The sequence below is a fragment of the Oenanthe melanoleuca genome, chromosome 12, assembly GCF_029582105.1.
Source record: "Oenanthe melanoleuca isolate GR-GAL-2019-014 chromosome 12, OMel1.0, whole genome shotgun sequence".
Lineage (NCBI taxonomy): Eukaryota > Metazoa > Chordata > Aves > Passeriformes > Muscicapidae > Oenanthe > Oenanthe melanoleuca.
The window spans coordinates 19,671,622-19,695,388 of NC_079346.1; the positions used below are offsets into that span (position 1 = coordinate 19,671,622).

The 23,767-nt window shown below is 53.1% G+C and overlaps 2 protein-coding genes across 3 annotated transcripts; both read left to right on the top strand.

Annotated features, from left to right (window-relative positions):
* Positions 1-553: 553 nt before the first annotated feature.
* Positions 554-4,941, top strand: LOC130258359 (uncharacterized). Of its 2 annotated transcripts, none has more exons than XM_056501651.1 (9): positions 554-776; positions 1,126-1,197; positions 1,277-1,354; positions 1,442-1,540; positions 1,997-2,104; positions 2,714-2,785; positions 3,393-3,464; positions 4,007-4,172; positions 4,690-4,941. In XM_056501651.1, exons 1-9 carry the CDS (start codon positions 680-682, stop codon positions 4,814-4,816), a joined length of 891 nt encoding a protein of 296 aa, XP_056357626.1. In that variant the 5' UTR covers positions 554-679; the 3' UTR covers positions 4,817-4,941. The 2 variants fall into 2 exon arrangements, with proteins under 2 accessions (XP_056357626.1, XP_056357627.1); XM_056501652.1 differs by having other exon boundaries at positions 1,295-1,354.
* A 7,411-nt stretch (positions 4,942-12,352) lies between these two features.
* LOC130258490 (uncharacterized) lies at positions 12,353-23,043 on the top strand. Its single transcript, XM_056501892.1, has 26 exons — positions 12,353-12,418; positions 12,507-12,608; positions 13,066-13,173; positions 13,666-13,737; positions 13,825-13,896; positions 13,984-14,085; positions 14,525-14,635; positions 15,279-15,350; positions 15,439-15,510; positions 15,597-15,695; positions 16,135-16,245; positions 16,886-16,957; positions 17,047-17,118; positions 17,205-17,303; positions 17,758-17,877; positions 18,159-18,230; positions 18,319-18,390; positions 18,477-18,578; positions 19,031-19,126; positions 19,771-19,842; positions 20,224-20,295; positions 20,498-20,569; positions 20,669-20,755; positions 21,201-21,326; positions 21,914-22,079; positions 22,608-23,043. The coding sequence occupies exons 2-26, from the start codon at positions 12,569-12,571 to the stop codon at positions 22,681-22,683; spliced, it is 2,235 nt and encodes a 744-aa protein (XP_056357867.1). The 5' UTR covers positions 12,353-12,418; positions 12,507-12,568; the 3' UTR covers positions 22,684-23,043.
* Positions 23,044-23,767: the final 724 nt, after the last annotated feature.

Consider the following 23,767-nt stretch of genomic DNA (forward strand, 5'->3'; position numbering starts at 1 on the left):
ACATATCGTGTTGTACAGCATCTAGGAAATTAGAGTGAATGGATTCATGACTGAAAGAAAAGCAGGTAACTGGACAAGTGTAATCATGAACAGCTGCTTGAGGCTGTCTGTGCTCACACACAGTGATCAGACTGCTTCTAGGGATGACAAGGCGAGGTCATGTGTCAATCATGCCCCAAAACCCAGCACTGAGCACATAGCACACACCCAGTGTCGGTACAGCAGGGCTGGTGCTGCCTGCAATAGTGGGAATCACCAATGTGAGTTGAATTTTGGATTTGACATTGCTATACAGGTAGAAACATGAAATGTCTCACTTATCCAATGTCATAACACAGCTCTTGTAAAAAAAAAAAAAAAAAAAAAAAAAAAAAAAACACAGATTGAATGCAGCTGCCTCCATTCCCACAAAATCCTGCCCCAGCCTTGAGGTCACAATAGACTGAGGTCACAGCAGGCTCTGGGGTCACAGCAGGCTGAGGTCACAGCAGGCTCTGAGGTCACAGAGGTCCCAGAGCCCCGTGGTTGCACAGCACCACAGCCACCGACCACTCAGTCCTTGAGCACAACTGTTGCGGCAGCAGCGGCGGCGGCGGCGGCAGTGGTGCTGACATTGGGACAGCGGTGGCAGCACAGCGGTGGCAGCAAGAGCTGCGGGACTGGCAGAGGGCAAGGCACCATGGCCCTTGCTCTGCGCCTCTTCCTCCTGCTCCTCCTGGCAGTGGCCCTGCCTGCCAGGGCTGCCCAGGCAGCTCCGTGGCCAGCGCGGGGAGCAGGTGAGCCGGCGGCCTGGCTCCCCTTTCCCGGGACAGCGCTCCCTTCTCCCCAGGAAGAGTTGGGGATGGTTCTGCATAGGGCTTTAGGGAGGCTGTCCTCTGTGGGAGGGAGAGAGCCGACAGGTGGCCTGGGTTGCCCCAGTTTGCTATCCAGAGATGTTGAACAGGGCTTGGAAAGAATGTGGAGAGTGACCAGAGCCAGCCCAGAGCTCCCCAGGCCCCTCTGCAGCTTTGGCCAAGTCCATTCACATCTGGCTCCCACAGCCTTACCCGACCACCTTGTAGTGCCCAGTTCCCTAAGGCAGAAGTGGATCCCTTGGAAATGCTACTGATCTGTGCTCTTTTCTAGATTGGTATGCTGGAGATGTTTTTACAGCACCTTGGCTAGAAGATAGTTTGGATGCAGTGGAACCTCCCACAGGTAAGATAGCTATGATCTTCCATAGAATAGTGATTGACAGCTTGGCAGTAACCAGGTGACAGATGCTTCTGTGGCTCAGTTACAAGTGTGTCTGCAGGGAACACTTTTCCACCTCCTGGGCTAGATGCTGCGTACAAACCCAGCTCCCATCCTAGGGGTGAGTAGTGTGTTCCTGCTGATCCCATATCCCGAGCACTGCTCTTGTGGGATCCATTCATCTGAAATGGAAGTACTTTCTGTTAAGGTCCGCCAAGAGGAAAGACCCAAGCAAAAGTAGAAAATAAATTCATGGAGCCTTCGGAAGTTCTGGACCAGATGCTGAGTGATCTGGAGAGACGCCGTGGTGGGTGCATTTCCCTCAGCCTTCTCCTGAGACTCAGCAGCCGGGGGCTTTCTCTGCACATCTGGACACGCCGTGCCCGGCACAGCGGGAAGGGATCCATGGCAGCCTGGCTGCCCTGCTGCTGCTGTCACACCCTGCAGGGCTGTTTCCCAGCCTGGCCTGGCTGCAGCTTCTCCCCAGCCTCTGCAGGAAGGCCTTTGGCATCAGCTCACAGGGAGCCCAATGTGCTCCACAGCAATGCACGCCCTGAGATCCCTGGAATTTCCTGGTCTAAGGGCAGATCAGGAGGGGTGGCAGTTTAGAGAGGAGAGGGATCTGGCCCCAGGGAGAGGTCCCAAAGCTTATCAGATTTCCTGAAGCCTATTCATGACTTTCACCAGCATTGTCTCCTAAAGATGCCACCTCCCAGTGGGGAACAGTTCCATCTGATCCAGCTGTCCTTTTTCTTTTCTCCAGGAATGAAAGGAGAGGCTTTGCAGAAGGAAGCAATTCCCAGAGGAAGCAGTAGTTCTGTGCTTGCCTCTGCTGCCGGAAGGCAGGCTGTGCCAGGCACAGTCACAGGAGGTAATTGCTGTGCCTCTGGGCCTGAGCCCTGCTGAGCCTTGAGCTGCCATCTCTGCTGCTGGGCAGAGCGGGCACAGCCCGGACAAGAGCGGCACAGCCCAGAGGAATTATCCCGAGCAGGCTCAGGGCACTCGGGTGCTGAGCAGTCCTGCTGGGCTCCCTCCGTGGGAGACACAGCCCGAAACCTGGGAGAGGCTGCAAGGGGTGCCTATGGTGGGGAAAGGGCAGAGGGGAGAGCAGAGCTCCAGTGTGTCCTGACAGGGCCTGACTGTGTCCCCTGGGGCTGTGGGAGCTGTAATAGCTGTGTCACTCCCTGCTGCCGTTTTTCCCTAGGGATTTAGTGAGGCTTTCCTGTTTGGCTGTGTAAGAGCCTCAGGGGCTCTGGCCTCTGCCCCAACCTCTCCAGTGATGCTGCACGCAGGATGTAAAGGGTGTGGAGAGTGGTCAGGAACCAGCCCAGAACTCCCCAGGCCCCCTGCAGCTTTGGCCATGTCCATTCACATCTGGCCCCCACAGCCTTACCCAATCCCTTTGCCGTGTCCAGTTCCCTAATGCATAAGGGGATCCCAGCACAACATGGAAATGGTTCTGACCTGTGCTTCCTTCTAGACTGGGATCACAACATGGATTATTTGGAAGCCCTGGCTCATAACCATTTTGAGTTCTTGGAGTATGCTGAAGGCAAGTTCTCAGTGCGCCTTTCCTGAGAGAACAATCACTGACACTTTGACAAGAGCTCACTCATTTGCCATTTCCCTTAATGTCATTTCAGTGGTGAAGGATTCTGGAATCCTTATCCTGCTCCCTTCTGGAGCCCTGGGTGATCCCACAGGGTTGCTGTCAGTGGGAGGAAGGGGCATTTAGCTCTCATTGCTCTTCCCACGTGCAATGCCAGTGTCTCCTTCCGTGTGCTCTGTGCAGCCACGAGAAGAACAGAGAGGGAAGGGAAGGGCCCAGGGCTGTGTCCCGGGGCTGTGCCTTGTGCAGCTCCTTTGCCAGTCCCAGGCAGCCTGAGCTGCTCCTGCTGCCACTCTCAAACTCTGGCCCTGGCTGGGGCTGGGTTCAGAACTGCTGTCAGCTCCAGGGAGACCTTTCTCCCCTGACTGCCCTGCAAGGGGCTCCTTCCATCCCTGTGTGGGGCCACTGCGGGAATGTGCTGCCTCTGCCCCGATCCTGAGCGGAAGGGAGAGCTGGGGGAGTGCCTTGGAGCACTCAATGTCTTCACACTCACTGAAGGAGAATCTTCAACAGCATCATGAGAGCTGCTCTGTCGTGCCTTTCTTTGCAGCCAAAGCTGTTGCAGAAGGTGATTCAGCTTCCCAGACCATCTCCAGGACTGAGCCTCTGGGAGATGGTGAAGGTAGGTGAAGGTTTTTCCCTCTGAAAGTGCTGCTAGCTCAGAGGCAAAAAGTCAGCCCCTGGGAAAGGGGACTCATGCACCAAGGTCCCTCCTGCTGCAGCTGCTCCCGGAGCTGCCCTGAGTGCCCAGAGGCCCAAGGCACAGGAGCAGCCCCGAGCAGGAGCCCTGCCATGAGCCCAGGGCCACAGCCAGCCCTGGCTCCCGACTGGGCAGGGGCTGCACTGGCTCCTGACAGGGCCTGACTGTGTCCCCTGGGGCTGGGGGAGCTGTCACGGGGCAGGGAGGGTCGCGGCTGGCAGTGGCTGCTCAGGGATGGGTTGGGCCCTGGTCCCTGGAAGGAGCCACTGCCCAAGCAGCTGCGCTGCCCCCGGGCTCTCCTCCCGGCCTTCTGGGCTTTGTTGGGTGGCACAGCCTGTGCCAAGGGGGCCAAGGTGCCCCAGGCCCAGCTCTGGGGGAAACAGAGATTGTCCTGGCTGTATCCAGCGAGCTGCCAGCTCAGCAGAGAGCACAGCACGGGCTCACGCTCCCCATTGCTCCCACAGATTCAGCCAGCACCTCAACACATGTTCCCAATTCCCAGAAGGGCATTGGAAGCGGTGTCTGTCAGGGAACACGCTGTTTGCTTGAGTTCATGGCCATTGTGGCTGGCGGGGAGCTTGTCTTTATGTTGTGCTGTGTTGGAGTCTGGTATTGCTGGAAGAGAAAACGGTGAGTGTTTTGTTGCTCTCCCCCTCAAACGGCTTCATGTGATGGCTGCTTGTAGAGAGGAAAAATTCCCAGTGAGGATGCTGTGGAATTGTGGATGGTCAGTGGGTGTCCACATAACTCTGCTGAGGGTTCTGCTGCTGCCCAGTGCTTTCATTGGCCTCCCAATTGCTGGGCCTTGTCCTGGGAGCCGCTGGGGCTGCAGCCAGTGCTGGCTCCCACTGAGGCTGCGTGGCCAAGAGCAGCCCCAGGAGCAGCGGGCAGAGGCAGAGCAAGGTGGGGAGGAGAAAGAGCGGGGAGCAGATTGCCCTTGAAAGGCAGAGGCGCTCTGGGGCCCGCTCCTGGCCAGGGACCCTGCCCAGAGCCATCCCCTGCTGGCCGGGGCCTTGAGGGGCAGCTGTCCAGCTGGGCCAAGCTGTGCCAGCAGCTCCAGCCGTGCTGGGCAGCCTTGCCAGCTCTGGCAACGAGGCTCCCTGTGTGCCAGCGGCAGCTGGGGCCTCAGACACTCCTCTCTCCACAGGAGCGCCCTTGAAGAAAAGCTGAAGGCTGGTGGCTGGTCCCGAGACCTCTACAGCCGGAGGAGCCACAGCAGCAGCTCTGAGTCTGACCAATTTTTATTTTCACCACCAACCTCTGTGGTACTTTGAGGACCAGGCCTCTATCCATGGCCGAAGGTGAAACACCCAGGAAAGGATTTGGAAATGCTCAACTGGACCTTGACTGAGAGTTTCCAAAACCAGCTCTTCTGTTCCAATAAAGAGAGAGAGCTGTCACCCCAGTGTCCGTGTGGTACCACCAGCAAAGCCCACACGGCACCAGCACTGGCTGAGCTCCATGTCCAGGAGCAGCCATGGATGCCCACGTGTCAGGGTCCACACCACATGCAGAGTCCTGATAGGTTCTTTTAGGGATCTCAAAGCACAAAAGACACAGCAGGGGACGAAACCAGTTTGCTTTTGCAAAAGATGCACTTTTATTTAGTGCCAACAAAATGCGATAGAGGGACGGAGAGAGAGACAGACAGACAGAGAGAGAGAAAAGGGGTTGGGATTATAGCTACCAAGACGGGCAGACGATCCTCGTGGAACCAGCCAATAGATGTCCGTTGCCGTCCAGAGAGATCTCAGGGGTCTTTAGTTTGAGGGTGTCTTTTATAGTCTTTTCCAAGGCGTCGGGCGACTGGCCAAAAGGTGGGAAGATTTACGGACTATTGTATGTGGAGATCGTTGCTCCAAGAAGCAGGTGGAAACAGGACGCTGCGCAAGTGGCCTGCGTAGGAGCAGCGCACCATGGCAAGCTCCAGGCCCACAGCCTGCGTGGGAGCAGTGCACCATGGCAAGCTCCAGGCACACCAACAGTCCTTGTGATCAGTCCTGCAGCAAGTAGCCTGCGTAGGAGCAGCACACCGTGACCAGTCCATTGTTCTCACACCTGAGGGAGCAGATCGGCCCTGGTTGGGATGGGCACCACCTGAGAACAGTCACTTGGCATTCCTCTCTTCCCTGGCCAGCGCCTTTAAACTACAGTTCTTTAGGCCTCAGATGAGGGTCGTTGGGCAGAACAAACGAGAGGCTCTTAGATGGACTCTTACACCACCCTGTGACCAACGAGCGTCGCTGAGGAACTCCAGCAGTGTGATGTTGTGACGATGTAGCATCTTCAGGACCCGTCATTGGTAGCATATCCCGGAAAAAAGGGACAGAAAAATCAGGGATAAGAGGGAAAGAGGTAAGGAAAAGGAAAGAAATAGACACAAAATTAATAGAACAAAATAATCACAACAAATTGATTGAAAAACAATTTTCACAACAAATTGAAAAACAATTTTTCAAACAAATCACGATCATAACAAATTGAAAAACAATTTTTAAACAAATCACAATCATGACAAATTGAAAAACAATTTTTCAAACAAATCACAATCATATTAGTTGAAAACTTTCGAACAATCAAAATTAATATAAATCATTAAATAACTTTCAACAATTATTCAAATAATATTAAAGCACATCAATCAATAAAATAACTTAAAACAATTAAAATTAAAGTAAATCTATATTGATTATAACGTTTAACAAAATTGATTAAAGCAATTGTTTTTCTAAAACCATTTTCAAACAAAAATCTTAACATTACTAAAACGAATAATACCAACCATACAAACACAAAAATTTGAATGATTTTTTTTAAATCCATTGCTACATTTTCTACAAACACTAAATCACAAGCAGTTCTTAAGCATGCACACCCATTGCTCATACACCCCAATAGCATTTCAGGAATCTCCTTTGGATAACTTTCAAAGTTACAGACATTCTGACCTATGTCTAAGCAAATATCTTGAGCTCTGATTGCATTACTTTTACAGATAAACGCTTGTTGTTTCCAGACAATGTAAGTTTCCAAATTAATAGTTTGTTACTTTTCACCGATTTGACAGGCCCATTCTCTATGCTCAAAAGGATAGAGAATAGCTCCGTCATGATTCAGCCTTAATGCAATGAGAGGGAATATTGAATGTAATGAAACATTACATATGGTCCGTGCAAAGGCTGTGGCTGTGCTTATGTTAGGGTAGTAGTTTTACCAGGATTGGAATTCCTTTTCGAAATCGTGAACATTATTCCAAATTATTCTCCGAATTTCAGTAGGAAAAGTGGTTTCCTCCACTTCTCATATAATTAAGGCAGCAACTGACTGCATCCACAATTGAACCTGGATACAGCAGAGAGCTAAAGAAATGTTAGCCAATTTATTCATTAATACTTCTAAATCAATACTATTCAAAATTCCCAATCTTGTTCCCACAACACCGGTTATGTCTCTTGTTTGTTTCTTGAAAGGATCCTCCTGGTCTTGCATTGGCAATTTGACTTGTTTAAAAGACCATGCTGATTTAAACAATATTTGTTTTTGGCTAGTTTACCAAGTTACCTAAGATCCAATTTTAAAGATTTTCAGGCTCAGTATAACCGGTGGTTGGGTAGTAGGTGTTATAACATTAACATCAAGTTCCCCTCAGTATTTTATATTGTTTTACCACACATAATTTCATAGGAAAATTGTACAACAGTTCAACTTTGATTTTGAATCTTCACAAAATATAACACAGCTGTAAGGTCCTGTGCTGTAACTGTATACATGTTTGATGAGGGATTCAGCAATTAATCTTCATGTTCCGTGGTATTATTCTGTGAAAAGTAAACACAACAGAATCTGCCACAAAGAGGCAGGAGGTTAAAATGATGGAACTATTCAGCATGTAATGCAGATTGGAATTCTGTTAACTTCCCAATAATTTGCTGCAAAAAAGGGAGCCACTCTGTACCTCCTTTAAACACAGGATAAGAATTAGTGTAGTTGCAGACAAAGGAGGCACTCCGTGCTTCAAGCTGGAAAACATTCCAAATAACCATCAGCATCCCAACCCAAGAGCCACCCTGTCCCCCAGCAATAATTTGTTCTGCAGAAACAACATTAGTGAACAAAAAATTAGTGAACAAAAATTGTTTGGGGGAGAGAGCAGAGGCTACTTTAATTACCGAGGAAGGTTTGTCATAGCTGCTACCCAAGCTCTCAGTTTCTGTTATTGCCAGATTTTTTACAGTTCCTTCTGTTACTGAGAATTTTTGGGGCACCCCGTCAGGGGGGGCAGTCCCAGTAGTGGCTGTCTTCAAAAACTTTACTTCCTGAGAAGGTGTTTGCATTTTCTGTGAGGCAATTTGCAAGTTAGGGCTTTCCAAATGGGAGATTATTTTTTGTTGGGTATCCCCCACTACTTCTATTTCATTTCTTCCCACAAGGGTATCATCAGTATATTGACAAACAGCCCCATTGTCAGGTTTGGGTTTTTGGTTTGGCCATACAAGGGAGTTTTGCAAGTTCTGTATAACCGGTTTGAGCCCTTCTTTGGCACCAGAGGAAAGAGGGCATTGTTTTACATTTACAGGTAATTGCATAGGTGATTTATAGCCAGCAGTGAGTTTTATTTCACGTATAATTTGCAAGCAGGCAGCTTTTTGAATGTTTTCTAGGAGTTGGTTGGGATTACCAACTAAAGCTACAAGGTCTCCCCTTTCTAAAGGGTTAAGCCCTGCTGCCCAAAAAACTGCATGCTGAGTTGGGGACCATAAGTTACGTTTCACTTCTGTTGTTAAGAAACTCCCATGTCCCCAGTACCCACTAGCTGCTTCTTCTGATAATTCAGTGGCAGTGTACAGGATTTTTGTAGTGGTTATTTGTGGGTCAAAATTTTCATCATTGATAAAACTGTATTCTGTTTTAACCAAAGGTCTCAAGCTAGGGCAGCAATACTCCCCACTATTTTTCATCAGAGTAAGTTCTTTTTGAGGATATAATAGATTAATTTCCTTTTCCTCTGTTTCTTTTGGTAAATCAGTGTGTTTTAAAGTGTTGGTGTGTTCTTGTCTTAGGGCAGCTCTTAAAGAATGATTCTCATCTCTTAAAGAATGAATCTCATCTCTCAAAGCATGATTGTCATTCCTTTCTTCATCTAATTGTTTTTGCAAAATTTCCACTAAATTTTGTAGGGAGTCAATAATTGCTCTTTCTTCACTTCTTCACGTAAAGCGAGTTTCTATAGCTGCCGTAAGACAGGCCCCCAAAATTGAGCAGAGAATGGTCTTATTTTTGCCCAGTTTGAATTTGGTTTCATGTTGCAAAGAATGTATCTTATCAATCACATTTTCTATTAAACCAGTTACTGTATGCCCAATCTTCTCCCCCTTGGGAGGGTCTGGCTTTGTACTTAGCTAGCAAAGCATAAAAAGCATTTTTATCTTCTTCAGACATTTTTACGAAGGGACTAAAACCACTCTCAGGGAGGCACACTTAAAATTACACAAAAAGCACAGCTAAAACTGTGTTCCCCTTCTTGTCCCTGGAGCGGGTGAAGAGACCACACTACTTGGGAGGTACTACCTTAGTTACAAAACAGCTTGTCTCTTCGTGATCCCAAGTGGTCAACAACAAAACAACAAACACCCAGCCTTTAGCTGAGGACAATCCCCTTTCTTCCCTGCCTGGGTTAGGGGTCTAAAACAACAAACACCCAGCCTTTAGCTGAGGACAATCCCCTTTCTTCCCTGCCTGGGTTAGGGGATCAAAAACTGCCTGGGAGGTTCTCTCCTCAACTACAACAAGCACCTGAACAACACATACACTACAAAAACACAAGTCCCATCTTTTGCACAGTTGAGATCCTTTACAAAAAATTCTCCGATAACTGAAATGGAGTTGATTGTCCACCTGGGTCTGTGTGCAGATTGTGGGAAGAACCCAATACCACCTCCCTTGCTTTCCAACACTGTTCAATCCTTACGGTACTGACAGGCTGGGTGCGGCTGAAATGGCACAGGTGTTCCCCTGGTACAAAGTGCACAGAAAACCCCCAACTCCTCCAGTATCAGGGAATCCTGCCGACTATGCCAATTAAACGCCAGGGTCCACACCACATGCAGAGTCCTGATAGGTTCTTTTAGGGATCTCAAAGCACAAAAGACACAACAGGGGACAAAACCAGTTTGCTTTTGCAAAAGATGCACTTTTATTTAGTGCCAACAAAATGCGATAGAGGGACGGAGAGAGAGACAGACAGACAGAGAGAGAGAAAAGGGGTTGGGATTATAGCTACCAAGACGGGCAGACGATCCTCGTGGAACCAGCCAATAGATGTCCGTTGCCGTCCAGGGAGATCTCAGGGGTCTTTAGTTTGAGGGTGTCTTTTATAGTCTTTTCCAAGGCGTCGGGCGACTGGCCAAAAGGTGGGAAGATTTACGGACTATTGTATGTGGAGATCGTTGCTCCAAGAAGCAGGTGGAAACAGGACGCTGCGCAAGTGGCCTGCGTAGGAGCAGCGCATCATGGCAAGCTCCAGGCCCACAGCCTGCGTGGGAGCAGTGCACCATGGCAAGCTCCAGGCACACCAACAGTCCTTGTGATCAGTCCTGCAGCAAGTAGCCTGCGTAGGAGCAGCACACCGTGACCAGTCCATTGTTCTCACACCTGAGGGAGCAGATCGGCCCTGGTTGGGATGGGCACCACCTGAGAACAGTCACTTGGCATTCCTCTCTTCCCTGGCCAGCGCCTTTAAACTACAGCTCTTTAGGCCTCAGATGAGGGTCGTTGGGCAGAACAAACGAGAGGCTCTTAAATGGACTCTTACACCACCCTGTGACCAACGGTGCGGGCAGGCAGGAGCCAGGCAGGGGCTGCTGTGACCAGGGGCCCCAAGGGGCTGGGGGAGCCCATGCTGAGCATCCCTGGGCTCAGGGCACATCTCCTTCCATGGAATCGTTTGGTCCTGGACCTCCCCTAGGCCCATGCCCAGGAAAAGAGGGAAGCGGTGGGATATTGGATAATTATTGTTAAAGTTGCTAAGGGTTGTGTTCACCAGAAGGCCCTGTGGGGAAGGCTCAGCTGCAGGCTGGGAAGTTGGAAGTTGGCTGGAGGTGAGAAGCAGTTATGAGGAGGAACGCATGGACAGCATTTGAATGGGAAGCAGACTGGTGGAAATGATGCATAGACAGACTGCTGCTGAGCCAGCCAGTGGGTGCCCATCTTCTCTAAAGTTCTGATTTTGTCTGGTTGAGATTAAAGGTATAAAAGGGGGGTAATTTCTATAATAAAGCAATCTCTATTGGACGCATAAGAGGGTACATGTCTCTTTGTTTCCCATTACTACAGGAAGCCATCAAGAGCATTTCCAGAGACACAGCCTGACCAGCAATGTCAGGTGGCAAAACAAAGGTTTTGCTAAGCAATGGCCCTTTGATGAAGCAAAACATTTACAATCACTGCAGCCCATTCATACAGATGGGGGTACACTCTGCGGGTACAGCTAAGGCCATGAGGTCACAGCAGGCTCTGGGGTGACAGCAGGCTGAGGTCACAGCAGGCTCTGAGGTCACAGAGGTCCCAGAGCCCCGTGGTTGCACAGCACCACAGCCACCGACCACTCAGTCCTTGAGCACAACTGTTGCGGCAGCAGCGGCGGCGGCGGCGGCAGTGGTGCTGACATTGGGACAGCGGTGGCAGCACAGCGGTGGCAGCAAGAGCTGCGGGACTGGCAGAGGGCAAGGCACCATGGCCCTTGCTCTGCGCCTCTTCCTCCTGCTCCTCCTGGCAGTGGCCCTGCCTGCCAGGGCTGCCCAGGCAGATCCGTGGCCAGCGCGGGGAGCAGGTGAGCCGGCGGCCTGGCTCCCCTTTCCCGGGACAGCGCTCCCTTCTCCCCACGAAGCGCTGGGAATGGTGTTCTATAGGGCTTTATGGAGGCTTTCATCTATGGGACAGGGAAAGAACACCCAGTGTTGTCCATGTCCATTCACATCTGGCCCCCACAGCCTTACCAGACCCCCTTGCAGTGCCCAGTTCCCTAAGGCAGAAGGGAATCCCAAAACACCATGGAAATGCTTGTGATCTCTGCTCCCTTCCAGATTGGGATCCTGAATTGGATTATCTGGAAGACTTGGTGAATGATGGTTTAAAGTTCTTGGAGAATGTTGGAGGCAAGTTCTCAGTTCCCCGTTCCTGACGGAATAGGCAGAGTCACTGTGTCAAGAGCTAAATTGTTTATGATTTTAAGATAATCTCAGGGTGGAAGGATTCTGAAAATCTTGCCCTGCTTCCTTCAGGAGCACTGGGTGATCCCACAGGATCGCTGTCAGTGGGAAGAAGGAGCATTTAGCTCTCAATGCTCTTCCCATGTGCAATGCCAGTGTCTCCTTCCGTGTGTTCTGTGCAGCCACAAGAAGAGCAGAGAGGGAAGGGAAGGGCCCAGGACTGTGCCCCAGGGCTGTTCCTTGTGTGGCTCCTTTGCCAGCCACAGGCAGCCTGAGGATCTCCTGCAGTGCTGGGAGCTGTTCTGTCCTGCCTTTCTTTGCAGATGAACCTATTGGGGAAGGTGATCTGGGTTCCCAACCCACGTTCAGGACTGAGCCCCTGGGAGCTGGTGAGGGTAGGTCAAGGCCTTTCCCCCTGGGGGAGCTGCCAGCTCAGAGCCCAAAGCTCGGCCAGGGGAGCATCGCTGCAGGTGCCAGGACAGAGCCGTGCTCGTGTGTGCCCTCGCCCTGTGCAATCCCCTCACTGCCCCTGTGGCTCAGTGCTGCCCAGGCAGAGCAGCAGAGATGACAGAAGCTTCTGTGGTTGTTGAGTTACAGGTGTGTCTGCAGGGAGGATTTCTTTACCTCCTGGCCTGGATGTGGCACACAAGCCCAGCTCCCATAATAAGGGTGAGTAGTGGATCCCTGCTGACCCCCATAGGCTGAGCACTGCTTTTGTGGGATCCACTCATGGGAAATTGAACTACTTTATTTTAAGGTACTCCAATAGAAAATATCCGAGACACAGCAGACAAGAAATCCCTGAAACAATCTAAAGCCATGTGGGAAATGCTGAAGGAAATGCTGCGGGGAAAACAAGGTGGGTGCATTTCCCTCAGCCTTCTCCTGAGACTCAGCAGCCGGGGGCTTTCTCTGCACATCTGGACACGCCGTGCCCGGCACAGCGGGAAGGGATCCATGGCAGCCTGGCTGCTCCACTGCTGCTGTCACACCCTGCAGGGCTGTTTCCCAGCCTGGCCTGGCTGCAGCTTCTCCCCAGCCTCTGCAGGAAGGCCTTTGGCATCAGCTGATAATGAGCCTCAAGTTCATACATCCCATGAATACCCTGAGATCCTGTGCAATTTCCCCATCTCCGAGTAGATTAGTAGGGGTGACAGTTTGGAGGAGAAAGGGCACTGGACCCTGGGAGAGGACCATAACTAATCTGATTTCCTGAAGCCAGTTCATGACTTTCACCAGCAGTTGCTCCTGATGTTGCCACCTCCCCAGAGGGGAACAGTTCCATCTGATCCAGCTGTCCCTTTTCCTTTCTCCAGAAATGAAAGGACAGGCTGTGCAGGAGGAGCAGTTTCCCAGAGGAAGCAAAGGAGCAGTGCCGGAATCCATTAATGGAAGGGAGGTGATGCCAGGCACAGTCACAGGAGGTAATTGCTGTGCCTCTGGGCCTGAGCCCTGCTGAGCCTTGAGCTGCCATCTCTGCTGCTGGGCAGAGCGGGCGCAGCCCGGACAAGAGCGGCACAGCCCAGAGGAATTATCCCGAGCAGGCTCAGGGCACTTGGGTGCTGAGCAGTCCTGCTGGGCTCCCTCCGTGGGAGACACAGCCCGAAACCTGGGAGGGGCTGGCCCTCTGGAGACTGGTTCTCTGCCAGAATCTGTTGCAGTAAGGGAGGCAGAATCCCAACAGGCTCGAGGCTTGTCCAGCTGCCCCTCCAGAGATGTTGCACAGAGCCTACAAAGGTTGTGGAGAGTGACCAGAGCAATCTCAGAGCTCCCTAAGCCCTTCAGCACTTTTGGCCATGTCCATTCACATCTGGGCCCCACAGCTATACCTGACCCCCATGCAGTTCCCAGTTCTCAAAGGCAGAAGGGGATCCCAGCACACCATGGAAATGCTTCTGATCTGTGCTCCCTTCTAGATGACTCTCCTAGGAAGAATTCTCCATTAGCTTGGCTGCATAGAGATTTGAAGCCCTTGGAGCCTCCTGCAGGTATGTTCTCACTGTCCCACCAAGAAATAATCATTGACAACTGTCCGGAACTAGGTGACAGAAGCTTCTATGGCTGTTGAGTTACAGGTGTGTCTGCAGGGAGGATTTCTCAATCTTCTGGCCTGGATGCTGCACACAAGGCCAGCCCCCATTTCAGGGGTGAGTTGTGTGTCCCTGCTGACCCCTCAGGCTGAGCGCTGCTTTTGTGGGATCCACTCCTGAAATAGAGAACTCCTTTCATTTAAGTTGCTTTGAAAGGAAATATCAGAGACACAGGTGACAAAAACTCAATGGAAACATCTGAAGTCATTCAGCAAATGCTGAAGGAAATGCAGCAGGGAGGACAAGGTGGGTGCATTTCCCTCAGCCTTCTCCTGAGACTCAGCAGCCGGGGGCTTTCTCTGCACATCTGGACACGCCGTGCCCGGCACAGCGGGAAGGGATCCATGGCAGCCTGGCTGCCCTGCTGCTGCTGTCACACCCTGCAGGGCTGTTTCCCAGCCTGGCCTGGCTGCAGCTCCTCCCCAGCCTCTTCAGGAAAGAATTTGACATCAGTTGACATAGAGCACAAACACCCCCATAGGCCATGCAGACCCGTTGATCCCATGTAATTTCCTAGTCTTGGCATAGGGGCATATATGAGGAGGGACGAGCCTGGGAGACTCCTGAAAACCTGACTGTCATCTAAACCTTATCCATGACTTTCACAAATATAGTTTTTTGAAGGTTTTACCTCCCAGTGGAGAAGAGTTCCATCTGATCCAGCTGTCCCTTTTCCTTTCTCCAGGAATGAAAGGAGAGGCTGTACAGAAACAAGAAGCATTTCCTATAGGAAGCAGTGGCTCTGTGCCAGTCTCTGCTGCAGGAAGGGAGGCCATGCCAGGCACAGTCACAGGAGGTAATTGCTGTGCCTCTGGGCCTGAGCCCTGCTGAGCCTTGAGCTGCCATCTCTGCTGCTGGGCAGAGCGGGCACAGCCCGGATAAGAGCGGCACAGCCCAGAGGAATTATCCCGAGCAGGCTCAGGGCACTCGGGTGCTGAGCAGTCCTGCTGGGCTCTCCCTGTGGGAGACACAGCCCAAAACCTGGGAGGGGCTGCAAGGGGTGCCCATGGTGGGGAAAGGGCAGAGAGGGAGAGCAGGGCTCCAGTGTGTCCTGAGAAGGGCCTGACTCTGTCCCTCGGGGCTGGGAGAGCTGTCATAGCAGAGGGAGGGTGTGAGGTTTGGAGGGATGGTTGTGGTACTGCCTGCTCCAGTTTTTCCCAGGTGATTTAAAGAGGATTTCCTCTGTGGGCCAGAGAGAGCCTCAATGGCCCTAAGCTGGTCCAGCTGCCCCTCCAGTAATGTTGCACAGGGCCTGCAAGGTGGGTGGAGATTAAATAGAGCCAGCACAGATCTCCCCAGGCCCTTCTGCATCTTTGGCCATGTCCATTCATATCTGGCCCTCACAGTCTTACCTAACCCCCTTGCAGTGCCCAGTTCTCTATGGTAGAAGAGGATTCCGGCACACCATGGAAATGCTTTTGGTCTGTGCTCTCTTCTAGATGACGCTCGTAGGAAGATTTCTCCATTACCTTGGCTGAATAAAGATTTGAAGCCCTTCGATTCTTCTGCAGGTATGTTCTGAATGTCTAAACAAAGATTAATCCTTAAAAACCTGGCAGGAACCACGTGACAGAAGCTTCTGTGGCTGTTGAGTTACAGGTGTGTCTGCAAGGAACAATTTTCCAGCTCGTTTGCTGATTGCTACACGGAAGCCCAGCTCCCATCACAGGGGTGAGTAGTGGGTCCCCGCTGGCTCCACTGACTGAACACTTAAATTTGGGATCCCTTCATCTGAAATGGAAATTCTTTCTGTTAAGGTTCGCCGAGAGGGAAGAATAAAGACGTGGGAGAGAAGGAATCACTTGAATCAAATGACATCCTGGAAGACACTGTGAAGGAACTGCAGAAAGGGCGTGGTGGGTGCATTTCCCTCATCCTTCTCCTGAGACTCAGCAGCCGGGGGCTTTCTCTGCACATCTGGACACGCCGTGCCCAGCACAGCGGGAAGGGATCCATGGCAGCCTGGCTGCCCCACTGCTGCTGTCACACCCTGCAGGGCTGTTTCCCAGCCTGGCCTGGCTGCAGCTTCTCCCCAGCCTCTGCAGGAAGGCATTTGACATCACTTAACAGGGAGTGCAAACTGCCCCATAGGCCATGCACAGCCTGAGATTCCCTGAAATTTCCTGATCTTGGCATAGGGGCTGATTGGTGAAGGGACTAGCCTGGGACAGTCCGGAAATCCAGAGTGTTTTCTAAACCTTATCCATGACTTTCACGAGTATTGTTTCTTGAAGGTGTCACCTCCCATTGTGGAAGAGTTCCATCTGATCAAGCTGTCCCATTTCCTTTCTCCAGGAATGAAAGGAGAGGCTGTACAGAAACAAGAAGCATTTCCTATAGGAAGCAGTGGCTCTGTGCCAGTCTCTGCTGCAGGAAGGGAGGCCATGCCAGGCACAGTCACAGGAGGTAATTGCTGTGCCTCTGGGCCTGAGCCCTGCTGAGCCTTGAGCTGCCATCTCTGCTGCTGGGCAGAGTGGGCACAGCCCGGATAAGAGCGGCACAGCCCAGAGGAATTATCCCGAGCAGGCTCAGGGCACTCGGGTGCTGAGCAGTCCTGCTGGGCTCCCTCTGTGGGAGACACAGCCCAAAACCTGGGAGGAGCTGCAAGGGGTGCCCATGGTGGGGAAAGGGCAGAGGGGGAGAGCAGGGCTCCAGTGTGTCCTGACAGGGCTGTCTCTGCCCCCTGGGGCTGGGAGAGCTGTCAACACAGAGGGAAGGCATGAGGTTGGGAGGGATGGTTGTGGTACTGCCTGCTCCAGTTTTTCCCAGGTGATTTTAGGGTGATTTTCTCTGTGGAGTAGAGAGAGCCCCAATAGCCCAAGCTGGTCCAGCTGCCCCTCCAGAGATGTTGCACAGGGCCTGCAAAGTGGTTGAAGATTCACCAGAGCCAGCCCAGATCTCCCCAGGCCCTTCTGCACGTTTGTCCATGTCCATTCACATCTGGGCCCCACAGCTATACCTGACCCCCTTGCAGTGCCCGGTTCTCTACGGCAGAAGGGGATCCCGGCACACCATGGAAATGCTTTTGATCTGTGCTCCCTCCTAGACATGGCTCCTGGAAAGGTTTCGACATTACCTTGGCTGAATAAAGATTTAAAGCCCTTCGATTCTTCTGCAGGTAATGTTCTCAGTGTCTAAACAAAGATTTATCATTGACAACCTGGCAGGAACCAAGTGACAGAAGCTTCTGTGGCTGTTGAGTTGCAGGTGTATCTGCAGGGAACACTTTTCCAGCTTCTTTGCTGATTGCTACACGGAAGCCCAGCTCCCATCACATGGGTAAGTAGTGGGTCCCAGCTGGCCCCACAGGCTGAACCCTGCAGTTCGACATCCCTTCATCTGAAATGGAAATACTTTCTGTTAAGGTACGCAAAGAGGGAAGAATAAAGACATGGCAGAGAAGGAATCACTTGAGGCAAAGGACTTCCTGGAACAAAGTATGGTGAAACTGCAGAAAGGACGTGGTGGGTGCATTTCCCTCAGCCTTCTCCTGAGGCTCAGCAGCCGGGGGCTTTCTCTGCACATCTGGACACGCCGTGCCCGGCACAGCGGGAAGGGATCCATGGCAGCCTGGCTGCCCCACTGCTGCTGTCACACCCTGCAGGGCTGTTTCCCAGCCTGGCCTGGCTGCAGCTTCTCCCCAGCCTCTGCAGGAAGGCCTTTGGCATCAGCTGACAGGGAGCCCAATGTCCTGCACAGGCCATGCATACCCAGAGATCTCTGCATTTCCCAGTCTTTATGGTAGATCAGGATAGGTGGTGATTTGCACACGAGTTAGGCCTGTCACAGCCCCATGAGCCTGGACCTTTTCCTGATCATTCTCCATATCTCTAACATATATTGCCTCCTGAACATGCCACCACCCAAATGGGGAACAGTTCCATCTGATCCAGCTGTCTCCTTCCCTTTCTCCATAAGAGATGGACATGGAGGTTCTGTGGAAGGCAGTATTTCCCCATGGGAGCAGTCGCTCATTGGCAGCCCCTGCTTCAAGAGGAAAGGCGATGCCAGGCACGGGCACAGGCACAGGCACAGGAGGTAATTGCTGTGCCAGGCTCAGCCCTTGCCCTTGCACAGCCTGGCAGCAGCCAAAGCTGGAGGCGCCTCAGCTTCGAGGCCTCTGGAGCTCGTTCCCAGCCCCTGGGAAAGGGGACTCGTGCACCAAGGTCCCTCCTGCTGCAGCTGCTCCCGGAGCTGCCCTGAGTGCCCAGAGGCCCAAGGCACAGGAGCAGCCCTGAGCAGGAGCCCTGCCATGAGCCCAGGGCCACAGCCAGCCCTGGTACACAATGGAAACTCTTCTCATCCTGGTTTCATTTTAGATGGGATTGCTGGGAAGGTTTCTCCTTTAGCCTGGTGGTATGAAGTTTTGAAGCCCTTGGAGCCTCCAGCAGGTATGTTCTCACTGTCCCACCAAGGAATAATCTCTGACAACCTGGCAAGAACCAGGTGACGGAATCTTCTCGGTCTGTTGATTTACAGGTGTGCCTGCAGGGAGAATTTCTCCAACTCCTGTCCTGGATGCTGCACACAAACCCAGTTCCCATCCTAGGGGTGAGTAGTGTGTCCCTGCTGACCCCACAGGCTGAGCACTGCTTTTGTGGGGTTACTCCTTGGAAATTGAACTGCTTTCTGTTAAGGTCCTCCCACAGAAAAGACCAAACACACGACAGACAAGAAATTCCTGAAGCCATTTGAAGTCATGAGGCAAATGCTGAAGGGAATGCTGCAGGAAAGACAAGGTGGGTGCATTTCCCTCAGCCTTCTCCTGAGACTCAGCAGCCGGGGGCTTTCTCTGCACATCTGGACACGCCGTGCCCAGCACAGCAGGAAGGGATCCATGGCAGCCTGGCTGCCCCACTGCTGCTGTCACACCCTGCAGGGCTGTTTCCCAGCCTGGCCTGGCTGCAGCTTCTCCCCAGCCTCTGCAGGAAGGCCCTTGTCATCAGCTGACAGGGAGCACAAACTGCCCCACGAGCCATGCACACACTGAGATTCTCTGCAATTTCCTGGTCTAAGGGTAGATCAGAAAGTGCAGATGTTTGGATAAGGGAGGGCTCTGGCCCAGCCTGAACAGCCTCAGCATTTTCCTGATCCTTATCATGGTTTTTCAGGAGCATTGCCTCCTTAAGGTGCCACCTCCCCAGTGGGGAACAGTTCCATCTCATGCAGCTGTTCCTTTTCCTTCCTCCAGAAGTGGATGGAGAGGATGTGCTGAAGGCTGCATTTCCTGGAGGAAGCAGTGTCTCCATTGCAGGAAAGGAGCCAATGCCAGGCACAGTCACAGGAGGTAATTGCTGTGCCTCTGGGCCTGAGCCCTGCTGAGCCTTGAGCTGCCATCTCTGCTGCTGGGCAGAGCGGGCACAGCCCGGACAAGAGCGGCACAGCCCAGAGGAATTATCCCGAGCAGGCTCAGGGCACTCGGGTGCTGAGCAGTCCTGCTGGGCTCCCTCTGTGGGAGACACAGCCCGAAACCTGGGAGGGGCTGAGAGGGGTGCCCATGGTGGGGAAAGGGCAGAGGGGGAGAGCAGGGCTCCAGTGTGTCCTGACAGGGCCTGACTCTGTCCCCCGGGGCTGGGAGTCCTCATACAGAGGAAGGAGGTTGCGAGGTTGTCAGGCATGCTTGTGACACTGCCTGCTCCAGTTTTTCCTTAGTGTCTTATGGAGTGTTTCCTCTCTGTGAGATAGAGAACACCCAGTGGGCCCTGAGCTGCCTCAGTTTCCTCTCCAGAGATGTTGAAGAGGGTTTGTATAGAGATGCAGAATCACCAGGAGCAAGCCATGATCTCCCCAGGCGCCTCTGCAGCTTTGGCCATGTCTATTCACATCTGGCCCTCACAGACTTACCCAACACCCTTGCAGTGCCCAGTTCCCTAAGGCAGAAGGGGATCCCAACACACCATGGAAATGCTTCTGATCTCTGCTCCCTTCCAGATTGGGATCGCGACTTGGATTATCTGGAAGCCCTGGTGGAATACGGCATGAAATTCTTGAAGGATGCTGAAGGCAGGTTCTCAATGAGACTTTCCTGACAGAATAAGCAGTGTAACTGTGGCAAGAGCTCACTAATGTGCCATTCCCCTTAAGATCACTTCAAGGTTGATGGTTTCTGGAAATCTTGCCCTGCTCCCTTCTAAAGCCCTGATTGATCACACAAGATCACTGTACTTGGGAGGAAGGAGCATTAAGCTGTCAATGCTCTTCCCATGTGCAATGCCAGTGTCTCCTTCCATGTGCTCTGTGCAGCCACGAGAAGAGCAGAGAGGGAAGAGAAGGGCCCAGGGCTGTGCCCCAGGGCTGTGCCTTGTGTGGCTCCTTTGCCAGCACCAAGCAGCCTGAGGATCTCCTGCAGTGCTGGGAGCTGTTCTGTCCTGCCTTTCTTTGCAGATGAACCTATTGGGGAAGGTGATCTGGGTTCCCAACCCACATCCAGGGAAGAGCCCCTGGGAGCTGGTGAGGGTAGGTCAAGGCCTTTCCCCCTGGGGGAGCTGCCAGCTCAGAGCCCAAAGCTCGGCCAGGGGGGCATTGCTGCAGGTGCCAGGACAGAGCCGTGCTCGTGTGTGCCCTCGCCCTGTGCAATACCCTAACTGCTCCTGTGGCTCAGTGCTGCCCGTGCAGAGCAGCAGAGATGACAGAAGCTTCTGTGGTTGTTGAGTTACAGGTGTGTCTGCAGGGAGGATTTCTTCACCTCCTGGTCTGAATGTGGCACACAAGACCAGCTCCGATAATAACAGTGAGTGGTGTGTCCCTGCTGACCCCACAGGCTGAGCACTGCTTTTGTGGGATCCACTCATGGGAAATTGAACTACTTTCTGTTACGGCCCTCCAAAAGGAAAGACCCAAGAAAATGGAGCCAAAATATCTGTTGACTCCGATGAATTCCTGAGACAAACACAGAAGAAAGTGCAGGGTGGACAAGGTGGGTGCATTTCCCTCAGCCTTCTCCTGGGACTCAGCAGCCGGGGGCTTTCTCTGCACATCTGGACACGCCGTGTCCAGCACAGTGGGATGTGATCCATGGCAGCCTGGCTGCCCCACTGCTGCTGTCACACCCTGCAGGGCTGTTTCCCAGCCTGGCCTGGCTGCAGCTTCTCCCCAGCCTCTGCAGGAAGGCCTTTTGCATCAGCTCACAGGGAGCCTCAAGTTCCTTAAATGTACACCATGATATCCCGGGTAATTTCCCCATCTAAGGGTGGAAGAATAGGGGGGCAGTTTGGAAAAGGGAGTGCTCTGGGTACCCTGAACTTCTTGGCCATTTTCATGATTTTTACCTGTGATGTTGCCAACCATTGCCTCCTGAAGATGCCACCTCTCCAATGGAGAAAGTTTGCATCTGATCCAGCTGTCCCTCTTTCTTTGTCAAGTGGTGAAGCAAAAGTCTGTGCAGAAGGAAGCACATCCCAATGGAAGCAGTGGCTCGGTGCCAGCCTCTCCTGCAGGAGGGACAGCAATGCCAGGCACGGGCACAGGCACAGGCACAGGCACAGGAGGTAATTGCTGTGCCAGGCTCAGCCCTTGCCCTTGCACAGCCTGGCAGCAGCCAAAGCTGGAGGCGCCTCAGCTTCGAGGCCTCTGGAGCTCGTTCCCAGCCCCTGGGAAAGGGGACTCGTGCACCAAGGTCCCTCCTGCTGCAGCTGCTCCCGGAGCTGCCCTGAGTGCCCAGAGGCCCAAGGCACAGGAGCAGCCCCAAGCAGGAGCCCTGCCATGAGCCCAGGGCCACAGCCAGCCCTGGCTCCCGACTGGGCAGGGGCTGCACTGGCTCCTGACAGGGCCTGACTGTGTCCCCTGGGGCTGGGGGAGCTGTCACGGGGCAGGGAGGGTCGGGGCTGGCAGTGGCTGCTCAGGGATGGGTTGGGCCCTGGTCCCTGGAAGGAGCCACTGCCCAAGCAGCTGCGCTGCCCCCGAGCTCTCCTCCCGGCCTCCTGGGCTTTGTTGGGTGGCACAGCCTGTGCCAAGGGGGCCAAGGTGCCCCAGGCCCAGCTCTGGGGGAAACAGAGATTGTCCTGGCTGTATCCAGCGAGCTGCCAGCTCAGGAGAGGAGCACAGCACGGGCTCACGCTCCCCATTGCTCCCACAGATGCAGCCGGCACCTCAACATGTGTTACTGATTCCCAGGAGGGCAATGGAAAGGGTTTCCTTCAAGACAAACTCACCTGGCTAGAGTTAATATCAGGCCTGCTTGTTTTGGAGTTTTTCTGCATTGTTGCCTGCATCGCAATCTGGAATTGCTGGAAGAGAAAACGGTGAGTGTTTTGTTGCTCTCCCCCTCAAACAGCTTCATGTGATGGCTTCTTGTAGCCAGCAAATATTTCCAGTGAGGCTGCTGTGGAATTGTGGATGGTCAGTGGGTGTCCACATAACTCTGCTGAGGGTTCTGCTGCTGCCCAGAGCTTTCATTGGCCTCCCAATTGCTGGGCCTTGTCCTGGGGAGCCGCTGGGGCTGCAGCCAGTGCTGGCTCCCACTGAGGCTGCGTGGCCAAGAGCAGCCCCAGGAGCAGCGGGCAGAGGCAGAGCAAGGTGGGGAGGAGAAAGAGCGGGGAGCAGATTGCCCTTGAAAGGCAGAGGCGCTCTGGGGCCCGCTCCTGGCCAGGGACCCTGCCCAGAGCCATCCCCTGCTGGCCGGGGCCTTGAGGGGCAGCTGTCCAGCTGGGCCAAGCTGTGCCAGCAGCTCCAGCCGTGCTGGGCAGCCTTGCCAGCTCTGGGCCCTGCTGGGCACGAGGCTCCCTGTGTGCCAGCAGCAGCTGGGGCCTCAGACACTCCTCTCTCCACAGTCACACCTCTGGACAGCAGATGAAAGATGGTGGCAACACCTCACACTCACAGCTTGAGCAGCTTGTCCAGCAGTAATAAGGGCCTGGGCAATCCTTCCAAGAGCTCTGAGGACTTCAAAACGACCATCTGTGAGGACCCCTCCTATTACCCTGTAGATCCCATTGCCATCTCTTCTCCCCATGGATGTCCCTACGTGGTATTCACTCAATTTTTTAACTCCATCTGCCCCATCCCAGCCCATTCCCATGTTGTTCTAAAGACCCCAGCACCAGCCCAGCACCCTCCAGCCCCAGCTGAGAACAACACAGCCCTTCCTCTGCCCCTCAGCCCCCTGGCCCTGCCCTCTAAACAACACTGAACATGATCCCTCCCCCCCACTCCCACCTGGGTAGCCAATGGCCCATTGTTCTGTTCCAATAAAGAGAGAGAGCTGTCACCCCAGTGTCCGTGTGGTACCAGCAGCAAAGCCCACACGGCACCAGCACTGGCTGAGCTCCATGTCCAGGAGCAGCCATGGATGCCCACGGTGCGGGCAGGCAGGAGCCAGGCAGGGGCTGCTGTAACCAGGGGCCCCGAGGGGCTGGGGGACCCCATGCTGAGCATCCCTGGGCTCAGGGCACATCTCCTTCCATGGAATCTTTTGGGCCTGGGCCAACCCTAGGACCATGCCCAGGAAAAGAGGGAAGCGGTGGGATATTGGATAATTATTGTTAAAGTTGCTAAGGGTTGTTTTCACCAGAAGGCCCTGTGGGGAAGGCTCAGCTTCAGGTTGGGAAGTTGGAAGTTGGCTGGAGGTGAGAGGCAGTTACGAGGAGCAACGTGTGGACAGCATTTGAATGGGAAGCAGACTGGTGGAAATGATGCATAGACAGACTGCTGCTGAGCCAGCCAGTGGGTGCCCATCTTCCCTAAAGTTCTGACACCTCCCGATCCCCTCTCTCCCGTTGCCGGGGTGGCACTGGCCATGCCGCTCTGGAACTTTCCCTGAACCTTCCACCTATGCCCACCTACCCTGGTCTTCTTCCTGTTAACGTTTCACAAAATGACGCCAGCAATGTGGCCAGCCCCGCCATTTTGTCTCCTTCATACTCCATGTTTCCCGCCCTTCCACCTCAAAATGGCCACTTTCCCGCCTCTCCTCAACCTTTTCCCGCTCTTT

What these genes read in the sequence shown, in the direction of transcription:
- LOC130258359 (XM_056501651.1), top strand. Translation starts at nt 680, where the DNA reads ATGGCCCTTGCTCTGCGCCTCTTCCTCCTGCTCCTCCTGGCAGTGGCC. An exon ending in GTGGCCAGCGCGGGGAGCAG is followed by an intron (nt 777 to 1,125) that starts GTGAGCCGGCGG and finishes GCTCTTTTCTAG; the next exon opens with ATTGGTATGCTGGAGATGTT. An exon ending in TATTGCTGGAAGAGAAAACG is followed by an intron (nt 4,173 to 4,689) that starts GTGAGTGTTTTG and finishes CTCTCTCCACAG; the next exon opens with GAGCGCCCTTGAAGAAAAGC.
- LOC130258490 (XM_056501892.1), top strand. Translation starts at nt 12,569, where the DNA reads ATGTGGGAAATGCTGAAGGAAATGCTGCGGGGAAAACAAG. An exon ending in GCCCTTGGAGCCTCCTGCAG is followed by an intron (nt 13,738 to 13,824) that starts GTATGTTCTCAC and finishes GTTGAGTTACAG; the next exon opens with GTGTGTCTGCAGGGAGGATT. An exon ending in GCCCAGCTCCCATCACATGG is followed by an intron (nt 17,119 to 17,204) that starts GTAAGTAGTGGG and finishes CTTTCTGTTAAG; the next exon opens with GTACGCAAAGAGGGAAGAAT.